Source organism: Myxocyprinus asiaticus, chromosome 17, assembly GCF_019703515.2.
Source record: "Myxocyprinus asiaticus isolate MX2 ecotype Aquarium Trade chromosome 17, UBuf_Myxa_2, whole genome shotgun sequence".
In the NCBI taxonomy this organism is placed as follows: Eukaryota; Metazoa; Chordata; class Actinopteri; order Cypriniformes; family Catostomidae; genus Myxocyprinus; species Myxocyprinus asiaticus.
In genome coordinates, this window is record NC_059360.1 from 2,646,189 (window position 1) to 2,659,192 (window position 13,004).

The following is a 13,004-nucleotide window of genomic DNA, read 5'->3' on the forward strand; positions in this document are numbered from 1 at the left end:
TTATAAAATTATAAACTTCATATTTCTGTGTTTAAACCCTCAAAAAATGGACCCCATTGACTTCCATTGTGTGCCTGACTATAACCTTCATTTTTGCTTTTTTTTTTTTTTTAAGATTTTATTTTGTGTGGTAATAAACATTATGCCACAAACACTGTTGATTGAGCTGAATTTGTATTGAACCCGGAATATTCCTTTTATTACATACTGGCCAGGAAATATTTATAGTGGTGATATCATAAGAAATCAAATACTTTTGAGATAAGAGAGTTCACTATAATACGAAAAAATACTGTAACTTTCAGAACTCAAAACTCCTCAATGATTATTAAAACAAAGCTGATGAATGACAATGACTCGTTCTGAAATCACTGGATTTCTGATGTTACACTGATAAAAATTAACACACAACTGTCCACATTTACATGTCTAAGACATCCTTTTGATGAAATACTTGCCCTGTCCAATGATGGTGAGGTATTTAGGAGGAACTAGAATAGATATTATTATTCCTAAACACCAAAAGAACACATGTGGTAAATTGTGTGAAATCTGGTGTTGTTTGTGTGTGTGCGTGAAGCACCTGTTGCTCTGCAGCTCCTTCTGAAGAATCCTAATGTTTATTTTGAACAAGATCTCTTATCATTTCAGTCTGATCTGAACAGTTTAAGCGGCACGTTTCAGCAATGATTGTTTTATAAATCTAACACAGGCTCAATGTCACAGTATAATAAAGGCTTTGCAAAGGAGCTGTTATAAAATATATTGAACCTGACTGCAAACACGCAGCCTGTGTGTAAATGCAGCAAAGCACAAAACATTTCATTTCACATACAGGGGCAATTTTTCAAGACATAGCAGGAAACCTGTTCCTGTTCATTTCTTAGGCACATAGAGAGGGTGGAAAATGATCATGAAAAACTGTACGATATTTTTTTTATTATTATTATTTATTTATTTATTTATTTATTTTTTGCTGCAAGAAAGCTTTCCTAACATTATGAACTACAGTGGCAAGAAAAAGTATGTGAACCCTCTGGAATTAGCACAGCCACACTGACATTATCATGTAGGATATCTTGAAGGATTTGGGAATTCATTTTTCCCTCGATGATGGCAAGCGGTCCAGGCCCCGAAGCAGCAAAGCAGCCCCAAATCATGACGCTCCCTCCACCATACTTCACCACTGGCATGATGTTTTCATGTTGGTATGCAGTACCCTTTTTATGCCATACGTAGTGCTGCGTGTTCTTCCCAAACAATTCAACCTTACTTTCATCAGTCCACAAAACATTTTCCCAGTAGCGTTGTGGCGTGTCAAGGTGGTCTTTGGCAAACTTCAAGCATGCAGCAATGTTTTTGTTAGAAAGCAGTGGCTTACTTCGTGGTGTCCTGCCATGAACACATGCCTGTTTAATGTTTTCCGTATAGTAGACTCATGAACATAGATGTTAACCAGTTCCAGTGATTCCTTCAAGTCTTTATCTGTCACTCTAGTGTTATTTTTTACCTCATTGAGCATTCTGCAGTGTGCCCTTTGAGTCATCTTGCCAGGATGGCCACTTCTAGTGAGAGTAGTCACTGTACTAAATCATCTCCATTTATAGACAGTTTGTCTAACTGTGGACAGATGAATAAATAAGCTCTTCGAGATAACTTTGTAACCCTTTCCAGCTTTATGCAAAGCAACAATTCTTGATTGTAGGAAATCTCTTTTTTGTGAGGCATGGTTCACGTCAACAGATGCTTCTTGTGAATAGCAAACTCAAAATGTTTGAGTGCTTTTTATAAGTCAAAGTAGCTCTAACCCACACCTCCAATCTCGTTTCATTAATTGGATGCCAGGTTTGCCAACTCCTGACTTTAATTAAAAAAATTTCACTTTTTCCACGGCACTGTGAATGTTTAATGGGATGTGTTCAATAAAGACATGAAAGATTATAATTGTTTGTGTGTTTTTAGCACATCGTGTTTGTCTATGCATGTGACTTTGAAGAAGATGAGATCACATTTTATGACCAATTAATGCAGAAAACCAGCTAATTTACATTTACATTTATTATTTTGGCAGACGCTTTTATCCAAAGCAACTTACAAAAGAGGAATACACTGTAAGCAATTCATCTTAAGAAGACAGTGGTATGAAAAGTGCGGTATTACAAAGTTTCACTAGCATTAGAATAGTAGTATTCAAGACAGATTAATGTGCAACAATAATTTTTTAATTTTTTATTTAGTGACTGGTTAAGTGCTCATGGAAAAGATGTGTTTTTAGTTGTTTTTTGAAGACAGAGAGTGAGTCAGCTTCACGGATGGAGTTGGTAAGGTCATTCCACCAACGTGGTACGATGAAGCTGAAAGTCTGTGAAAGTGTTTTGGTGCCTCTTTGTGTTGGTACAACAAGGCGACGTACCTTAGCCGACTGCAGGCTTCTAGTGGGTGCGCAGCTCTGCATAAATGATTTTAGGTATGCTGGAGCAGACCCAGTGACTGTTCTCTATGGCAGCATCAGAGCCTTGAATTTGATACGTGCATCAACCGGCAGCCAGTGGAGAGAGATGAGGAGTGGTGTAACATGCGCTCTCATTAATCAGCTAATTCCAAAAGGATCACATACTTTTTCTTGCCACTGTATATTACTAACAGTGGAGCTCTGGAAAAAATATATACTGTATATATAAAAATTGTTGGAAATTACCCCTTAAAACTGTACATCTGTAATGTGTGTATATTGTAAAAATGTATAGCTCACTTGTAAGTCTTGGTTTTGTCCAGCCAGATACCACAGATGAGAGAGCCGAACATCCCAGCAACAACAATAGTCAAACCAATCCTCCCAGCATTCACCTCTTCACCCTGTGAGTGAGAAAATAAATATTATAAAATTCATGTATCATGGTACTCCAAGGCTCTTTAAATAATACTTATTTTTGTTAATGCAAGCACCATTCAGAAGTGTCATATAGCTAACAGTAGGGTGTTAAACCCTGAGATCACGTAATGTGACTTGTGGATGTTGACAGCGAGACTCACAGGGTAATGTTCCATGATCATTCTGTTCAACAGTGTGGAAACGCCATAGAAACAGCCCACATTCAGTCCTGTGAAGCACAAAGACACTGAGAAATGTGCTGTCATAGAAATATAAAGGACAAAATTCAGTTTGGGTGAAATTATAATTTGATGATTAAATGTAAAGTTGAAGTGTGTCATTTCTGCGCCACTAACAGAGTTGCAAAAATAGTCATGTTTTCAAACAGGTTTTCCGAGGGCGAAATATAGTCATTTCAATGGGAATCCGCGTGATCGTGAATGTTGCACAATGCATTTTCGGTGGCGAAGAATTTCTCCTCGCGGATTTCGTGTGGAGTTAGAGATTGCTGAACTTTGACAGATGAATTTGCCACGTTAACCAGCAGGAAATTGCTTGGTTTGGCAGTTACCTCAATTACACTGAATATGCACAATGGACAAGGATATCATTTTAGCATCATCACAGTGTATAAACTACAGCATTGAAAAGAGGCTGCTTAGAAATTCGTTTTTTGCTGGTTTTACATGCTCTCAATGTCCGTCCATGCCTTCATTGCTGAATTTTGCTATGCAAAGGTAAACGTGACCGTGCCTTAACCACTTCGTTTAACGTGTTTTACCATCTTTAAAATGCATTCTGCAGATTATCAACAAAAATCAGCGCAGTAAATGCGAGCGTAGTCTGCAGATTCCAACAGCACTACATAAACAGTGATGACAGCTGGATGTATTCTGGGGCAATGTTCAGAAAAGCAGAGTTAAAGCCAAGTTCTTTCAAAGTTATAACAATTGTTGCTCAGGCTTTATGTACTTTGCAAAGTAGGTGGTGCTATCACCAAAATAGCTCAGGTACCCCAAGTAGGTATAGCTGCAGACTACCAAATGGCAAAATTGTCTGTCTTACATGTGACATGCTCACTGACAGCCGATTAATAGCCCTTGCGATGATCTTTTGCCTCTGACGAAGTTTGACACTGTCAGAAATTTTGGGTCGAAGTCTTGCTGTGTGACTAGTCCTACGATGCTGATTAATAAAGAACTAATAGAAGAAACACAGCATCTGATGACTGATACTAGCTTGTCTATGTGATATGTCAACACAAATATAGCTTGTTAATTATGTGTTATCTTCACATTATGATCATACTATCTCTTTTATCAAGTAGGAATAGCTGCAGGCCAGAGAGCTTCAAATGGGGGCGGGATCTCTAAAAGAGGGCGGGTTAGCTCCAGAAGGGGGTGTGGCCAGCTTCACTTCCACACACAGTTAGGGAAAGGGTTAGGTTAGGGGCTCCCTACATCTTTTCTGGTGGTTTGGAGCTCACGTCCCTTTTTGGGGCTCTGCCTGCATTTATGTCCTTCTGTCTTTTATACCCAGCCATGACTTATTCCGGACACTCTGTGTTTTTCTTTTCTTTTTTTGTTTTCCAGGCAAAATATGGAAAAAAATGAGGGCTATAGATTGTTTTTGCTTGTGCGACACCATTTTAATTTCACGCTTTTATGCGGATGAGGCCATGTGATGTGGACTGATGACTTCAAATGCCCAGTCAACGCTGTCGATCGTCAGTAAAATCTGAAAAGATGTATATCGTGCAGTCTGACATAGAAGACAGTTGATGTTGCACAGTCTGTCTTGGCATCTCTACTGGGGTCATATCGTACAGACTGACATGCAGCAATCGTAAAGGACAGAAAAAAATCGTACAGTGTGAACCAGTTTAAAACATAACACAGGAGTCTCAGCATGCTTTTTTGAAACTTGGAAGTTCCTTTAACCTTGACACGGTGTCTAAAAAATGTGGCGGGCCTGTTGCTTTTTCATTGATTACAAACCCGAACCTGAAGTCATAATAAAATTGACCCAAACTCAACAGTTTCTCTGGGCCTTTTGGATCCAACTGCTATTCAGATTTTTATTTTTTTACACAAAATTTGATTAAAAATGCAAAACAAACGTTAACTAAGATGATAACTAGACATCGCTCGCAGCACTAAATTAAACATGCACTAAATAAAGTTGTATGACAGCAATGTAGCATACAACTGTTCAAATATATATCATTGCATAATGCATTCTGTTTCACATACTCTTTTTAAATATATACATTAAATAAAAATAAATGCACAGCATTCTATAAGTAGCAAGATAGTATTCCATTGTGAACATAGGGTGAATCTCAATTCAAAGAACGCGGAGAATGGACTTGCGTTCTTATTAAGACCGGTCTTGCCAAGCTACCTTGGAAGAACTAACTCGGAAGGGAAGGAGAACGTAGAACGCATCTATAAAAGTATAGGTCTCTGCAGAACAGTAATGGGTGTTTTCACATCTGTGGGCGTTTTCAAACCGGGATGGGCGTTTCTAAACTATCCAATAAAAGTAGGGAATCTCAATGGTTTGAAAACACCCACTGATTGGGAAAAGCCCATTTTTGTTCTGCAGAAATACAAGTCTCCATCTATTGGGAGCTTTGAGATGTGCTGCTATCTTTCTGTTGTGCAATTAACCATCACAGCACATTTTAATCCAGTGACAGAACTACTGGCATTATCACACCAGTGACAGCATTAATATCATCACACCAGTGAGGTTTTACAGGACTAGTGACACGTTAAAAGAATAAATTCTGTAAACACTCGTTCTCTCCATGTTTATTACTGTATTAAAATGATGCCCAAAACAACAACAACTGGTGATGGAGTAAAATGACTCTCATGAGCCATCAGACTTTCACGAGCTTATGCAGGAAACTCTTCAGGAAAAACAAAAAGATAAATGTCCTTTGTCTGCCACTGTAGTACCGAGTTCTTGCCTCCACGTCACCATCCAATGCATCCTCGATTTCAAGACACATCCAGGTAATTTCCTGCGCTCTTGGTACTTGCGTTCTTGAGGATTGTAATCGAACTTCGGCAGTAGATGATGACGTAGAACGAGTCCACAAGAATGTAAGAACACAAAAGAATGCACCTTGAGAAACAGTCATACAGCTGGGTTAATCAGAAGCTAAACTCTCATGACCTTTGACCCCAGTTATATGATCTGGCTAACACATTCACTAGCAGAACAGTTAGTCTGCAAATGTGTGCACCACTCAATGTCTTTGCAATTGTTGACCTTTTTTATTGGATTGAATTCTTTTAATATACAATACTTTTCCATTTTGAATTATTTATATTTATAATCAACATTTGATAACAGCAACAACTGATGATAGAATAAGAACATCATTCCACAGAGCTACCATCTAAACATGGCATTGACCTGATGTAGACACACTGTTTAGACCGATATTACATCACAGTGAATCGCTGATAACGGTCTGAATCATCTGATCTGCATGAGATTTCAATTATCTCCTTATCTTATCTGTCTTGTGTTATCAGTGCAGACCTATTAAGTAAAATATGTGTAGAATGTGTTTTAAGTTGATGTTTACCATAACTGATGATGAGTAGGATGAAGGGTTTGTTGCGGAGCAGTCTTCCGATCGATGCCGTGTACGAGTACTGTCCCGCGGGAGCGTTTCTGAGCCTAGCTTGAGCTGCAGACGGCGGGATTTCTGGTTTATCCTGAAACACTGAAGCACACAGTCAGTCTAATCAGCACTGTGAATAATTAACCACAGATGTAAATCAGACTTCAAAAAGCACTTTTCACTAGATCACAATCAAGTATATCACAATAACACTTATCAGCACTGAAAACAATAAAAAGCCCTTAGATCATACAGTGGAAAGTCATTTCAATTCATTTACATTTTATTTGTATATCGGCATTTCACAATATATGTTGTTCCAAAACAGCTTTAATGTATGCAGGCACACGCAAAAATCTGCAGATTTCATAGAACTGAAACACAAACATTTACAAAGTTCTACGCATCTGCCCTCTTGCGTGTTCGTTTATTAATTGTTATAGATAACTTGATTATGAATTCAGCTACCAATGAAAGTAGTATCACATCCCTGTTTAAATTCATTCTAATGAATTCATTCATATTTCCTCCCTAATGCTGATGTTTTTGGGGTTTGAATTATATAGATGAGTACTACAGAGCAGTGTGAGACAATTATACAGAAGACCTTAGCAGAAATGTAATTTCTTTATGTTTAATCCTCCTTTTGTCTAAGGGTCATTTTTGACCCGGGACAGGTAAAGAATACGTTATAAATACTGTATATTATTTAGTATTGGAACCAAACGTTGTGACTGTCAAGACCATCAAAACACACAAAACTGAAAAGAAAATGTATTTTTGTCTATAACTGTTTAAGAGAAATAACAATTTAAAACAAATTGTTCCTTCCTTTGTCTGAACGGGTCAATTTTGACCCGTATGGGAAGAACTAGTTATGACTTTCACCTTTGGACTTTCTGGATGTTACACAGCTTTAGATAGTTTTTTGTCTAGAATCAAATTTGACATAAAAATATTTCAAATATTCTCAGATTTATCTCCTAGCCACATATTGTTCTCTGGCTCCCCCACCTGCTCCACTGGGTTCTGCATCTTTTACACAAATTGCATACTTTCCCCTCAAGCGGGGTTTGTGCACATATGCACGTCCATACACATTCAGAGCCCCTTAGAGGACAGGGCGGGAATTAAAATAAATAAATAGTTTTGCGTGCCCTCGCATAAATTTACCATGGTTTTACTACAGTAACCATATTTTAACCATGATATTCGTAGTGAAAACATAGTTTTTATACAGGAAAATGAAAACAATGGTAATACAAATCATAATTTTGTTGGTATCATGGTTTTACTATGCAAATACCATAGATTAACAATGGTTTTACTATAGTAATATTGTGGTAACGCTTTAAAATAAGTTTCCATTTGTTAACATATACAACATTAGTTAACATGAACTAACAATGAATAATACTTTTACAGCATTTATTCATCTGTCATATGTTAATTTCAAAATATGATTTTTAAAATCAAACGTTGGATATGTTTACATTAGTTAATGTAGCTTACTATGAACTAACATTAAAAATGACAAATGTTATTTTTATTAACTATCATTAACAAAGATTAATAAATACTGTAAAAAAATATTTAGTTCATTGTTAATGATACCTAATGCATTTACTATTGTTAAGAAATGTAATCTTATAATAAAGTGCTACCAATAGACTGTAGTAACCATAGTTTTTGGCGGAAAACATGTTTTTTCTATAGTAATATTGTACCATGATTGTTTTAGGCTAACCATTTTTTATTATTATTATTTTATTGTAATTTATGTATTTATTTTATTTTTTAATGGAAACCATGGTTTTACTACAGTAATATTGTATCCATATAGTAACCATGTTCAGGGGTGCAACTACCCTTTTTCGAGCAAGTATGTGAAATTTTCACACCCCTTACTAGCATTGAGGGTTGGGGGAGTCCGATTTCTCCCCCTTTAGAGTCGCCAGTGCCCCCCTTTATATGGCACCCGTATGCGTTGCATACATTGCATATATGGTAGTTGCACCTCTGATCATGGTCTTACTACAGATTAATCATGGTTAATCTTGTGTTTACTATAGTTTTATTACAAATACCATGGCCATTGTAAACTAATAAAGAATTTATGCATTTTTTATGATTTTCAATACGGGTCAAAAATGGCCCAAAGGACAAAAGGAGTGTGCAGTTTCTTAAGACAATAGGAGGGTTAAGAGCAGAGTAGGTTTTATTCATGAGTTTTATATACCAAATAATAAAAAACATTCATTTAGATTTTAATTTAATTTTAATTTTTAATTTTAATTTAGCGTGAAGCGATCATCTTTGTTGTGCAAATGCTATCGTGTCCTTGAAAAAATATTTAACGTGCGAGAAAGGGCAGCTGGTAGAGTTTTTGATGCCCCCCTAGGGTATTGGTGCCCTACGCAGAATGCATAATAAACATATAGGAAGCAGCGGTACGGTGCGTAAACTCCAAGTTATGATTGGAAGGACAGTACAAATGTACTTCACTAAATTCTGAGCGTTTCTCCACATTATTCATGAGAAGGAACGCTTCCATCCAATCACAGCTCTGCCTCATGCATGAGCTCACATTACTTCAACTAATTCAAACTAATGGACGTAACCGCTGTTCCGCAAGCGTGAGACTTCAACAGTACTCGCGGAACAGAAATGAGAGCTGACTTTTACACTAAACCCCGTGATCTGATCGGAATCACTAGACAGAATGGACCACAGTCCATAACTGGAACAGAGTGAGCGTTTCTTGGCTGCAGTTCTGCTACTCACGCTCCAAACATGATGTTTAAGAGGGGAGGCTGTTAGAGGAAGCACTGATTTCATCCCTTATTCTCCGTGTGTCTAAAAATGTACTGGAAGTCATGTCGGCTCTCTTTTTTTGTATCCTTTACACTGTGTGAAAGTTTTCGTGATTTACGTCTACATGGTTTACCAGCATTACGTTGTCATGTCAATGGAGTTGAAATACTATTTTAACATGCATTATGCTTAAGCCAGGGTTCCCACTCTTTTCAAGGCACAATTTTCCAGGACATTTTATGTGCCCAACAAGTGTAATATTTAAGCAAAAACGCGTCTATATAAATCAAGCTTTTATTTTGGCGTATCTGTGTTTTTTTTATGTTAGTTTCTCACCTCCAGATAAGCAGTTTGCTCCATGGCCCAGTGCGATTATTAATCCTTCTTAAAACTGTGATTTAATTAAATAAATACATAGTCTGTATGTGCTGTGCACTTCAGAGTGCTCTCTGTCTCTGTCATCTCACACAGAGTGTACGTGATGATCATGATGAGGTGTTTTCAGTGTATGAGCGGCCGTCTCTACACATTCATGTTGAAGCGCACATCTCTTGCAGATTATATATTTACTTAATTAAATCACAGACTTTTGCATTTTAATTATCACACTAAGACATATCACAATTTTAATTTAATTCATTGTACATTCAAATGTTCATTTTCGTCCAGATATGTCATATTCCACGACATTCTGCATTTTATTGCTGATGCCATTTTTATGACTACATTCTACATGTGGTAACCGCAGAATAAACTGACTCCGATCACTGAATTATTGAACATTAATTCACATCCCGAGGTATTAAGGCAGAATCAACATGCTATCATTTTGAGATGTTCACCACCGAAATCTGCCAAGAGACTTTATAGTATGTTAGCATTATAAGAAGAAAGCAGTTTATCTATAGTTTCCATTAAGTTTGTGAACCGCTAAGACTTTTCATCCAAAAAGACAACAATAACAGTATAATAGTAATAATGAGTATCAATAATGTCCTTCCCTTCTCCTTTATTAAAATTTGCATGTCAAATCTACTGACTTCAGTAGAATGTTTAAGCATTATAAGAACAAAGCTGTATAATTTTCCTACAGTATTAAAACTGCTGAGCATGACTTTTATCAGAAAAGACAACAGTAATAGCCTAATAATAATTTAATGTCCTCACGTCATTGAAAAGCACATATCACATGAGTTGAGTCGAGGCTTCAATGCTCCACTCAAGAGGCACTTTGCCCGTCACATGACAAGCGTTGCAGAAAGCGTCACGGAAGGGCAAATTTACGAGCTTGCCACACAAGAAAGCGGGAGGTGTGCACAATATACAGTGAAAACGTGTATTTGGTAGAGAGAAAAAAAACCTGCCAATTGCTTTGATTGCAGAAAGTAAAAAGAGTTGGCTGTTGAGGTCTTAGCGCTGTTGTTGTTGTTGTTTTTTTTGTTTTTTTTGGTGAATGTAATTACTGTAGTTCAATAACTGGGGTCTCTGGATACTCAGAAACGATAAGGTAATAATGAATTTAAATAAATTATGAGACATTCAATATCTCTTCATAAATTTGGACAGTTTTAAAATATTTATTGTAGCTTTGTACTCTCAAAGACATCATTTGTGAGGCAAAAACATGTGTGAAAAACACTTTGGTGTGAAGTTGGAGCCGAGGTTGCACTGACACCTCACTTCATAGACTTCAATGTATTTGGCAGCGCTGACGCGAATCCTGTGAACACCCATCAACATGTATAAACATCAGTCACTTTTACACATTAATAGCTCTTCCGCCCTTTTCTCTCCGTGATGAACAAGATAGACTCACTTGCCGATGCTAAAGTAAATGAACAACATGCCCCTCTCATTCAGTCGGTCGGTAAATGTACCAGGTCATTCAGTTTGTTTATGAATGAGAAGTTTCATAAGTGCCGCTTCTCACCATGCACACGCTGCTGTAGCCAAGCACACGATTGGCTGTAGCTGTAACCAATCAAGCGATCTGCTTCAGTTGGACCACGACTGCCAAGCACATGATTGGCTGCAGCTGTAATCAATCATGAGGGTGTAAGCACCCTTAACCGCTGACATTGTTTCACAATGCACAGTCGGCGGCAGCGATAAAACGATACGAATTTGTGTATTTGACTCCTATTCCGAGTCCCGATCGTTATCATGTTTTTGTACATGTAACGAAAACCTTGTTAGTAAACTGTCAAACCGTATTATTATTCTAAAATATTTTCCAGGACATTTATGTATTTTTCTAATTTTCCATTACTTTTCCTTTACTGGAAAACTGCACTGCAAAATTCCAGGTTTTCCAGGATGTGTGGGAGCCCTGTTAAGCATTGAGGCTATACTTTTGAAAAACCGTGTGTTTTTAATCTTTTGTGATTGGACCCATTTATTTTCATTGTATGTGCATTACTGCATGTGATTTGTTTCTTTAGAAAAAGGGTAGAAACTATTTTCAGTGGTTATTAACATGCCACAAATGCTGTCAATAGAGTTTAACTTGTATTAAACCTGAAACACGCCTTGTAAGAATAAATATCTATGAAGTAATGTAAAGTCTCAAAGCAGTGCTGGTTTTGATGGTAATATCTGCTCTGAGTGCTGTTCTTCATTACTTTTGGAAAAACATCCAAATCTTTTTGCAGATTTGCAAACTGTTCTATCATATTCATATTTCACACTTTTGTCCCATGACTAATATACAGAAAATGCCCCAAAACTCTTTTGTTTTCATCTCCACTCATAATGTGTTGTTCAGTTGACCCCTCCTGTCCTCCCACTTCCCTCCCCCGTAATGCCTCCATTTCTACATATGTTCACAACTATTCCGTGAGACTTTTTTCAGTCTGAGGCGTGAACAATTGGTGCTGAACTAGGGGGGTTTTATTACACTTTAAAGGTGCACACCCTAATAATCTTTTAGGGAGTTTTGTTAGTAATTTTCCCTCATTAAAATGTTTTACACATAAATAAATGTTTAGAATCATGTACACTCACAAAACCAGCTAAATAATACTTATTTTACCTTGGTAACCCCACTGGTATTGGCATGGGGGAGCATTACCCCCCTAGATTTTCCTTGTGATGCATGCATGTCACTAAGTGTCAGTATAAGTTCAAGTTGCCTGTCTTATCAGCCAGCACAACATAAACAAAAATGACTGACTGCACCTTTAAACAAACCATCAAAAACGGAGTGGATGGTCTTACCAAACACGACCAGCAGAAAGATGACGGTCGCCACTCCAGCTGTGATGTAGAACATGATGCTGATGCGTTGAGCCATTTCATTGATGTCATCAACATTGGGCACAAGAACGGGTGGCACTAAGAAGCCGATAGCAATACCAAGCTGCAGGGGAAGAAAATAAAGAGTTCACTGCACAGTTTGTGTCCGCCTCAGATGTGCCACAGTCCGTTCACTGACCGCCTGATGCATATGGACTGCTTTCACTGCCTCTGAGCACATGTTTATGCCTTTTTTAGCAGTGAACACATTTCCTGCTATAATTAGAATTTTTGTTTTCACAGTAGTCTATTATTGTTGTATAATCTATTTCAGATAAAACCACCTCCACCTGACAGGTACCAACAAAACGAATTGTATGTTGGTTGCCTTACATGTCAATCAAATAGTCTCTTCCTGTCTAAGTTGGTGATTCTTTGCCA

General features: G+C 37.4%; 1 protein-coding gene across 1 annotated transcript in view; it reads right to left on the reverse strand.

Annotated features, from left to right (window-relative positions):
- LOC127455375 (feline leukemia virus subgroup C receptor-related protein 2-like) overlaps nt 1-13,004 on the reverse strand; it is a 49,546-nt gene that overhangs the window by 22,707 nt on the left and 13,835 nt on the right. The window contains exons 2-5 of the mRNA XM_051723228.1: nt 12,546-12,687; nt 6,477-6,617; nt 3,034-3,101; nt 2,753-2,856 (exon numbers count right to left, since the gene is read on the reverse strand). Coding sequence (XP_051579188.1) covers nt 2,753-2,856; nt 3,034-3,101; nt 6,477-6,617; nt 12,546-12,687 — 455 coding nt within the window. The remainder of the gene's footprint in view (nt 1-2,752; nt 2,857-3,033; nt 3,102-6,476; nt 6,618-12,545; nt 12,688-13,004) is intronic.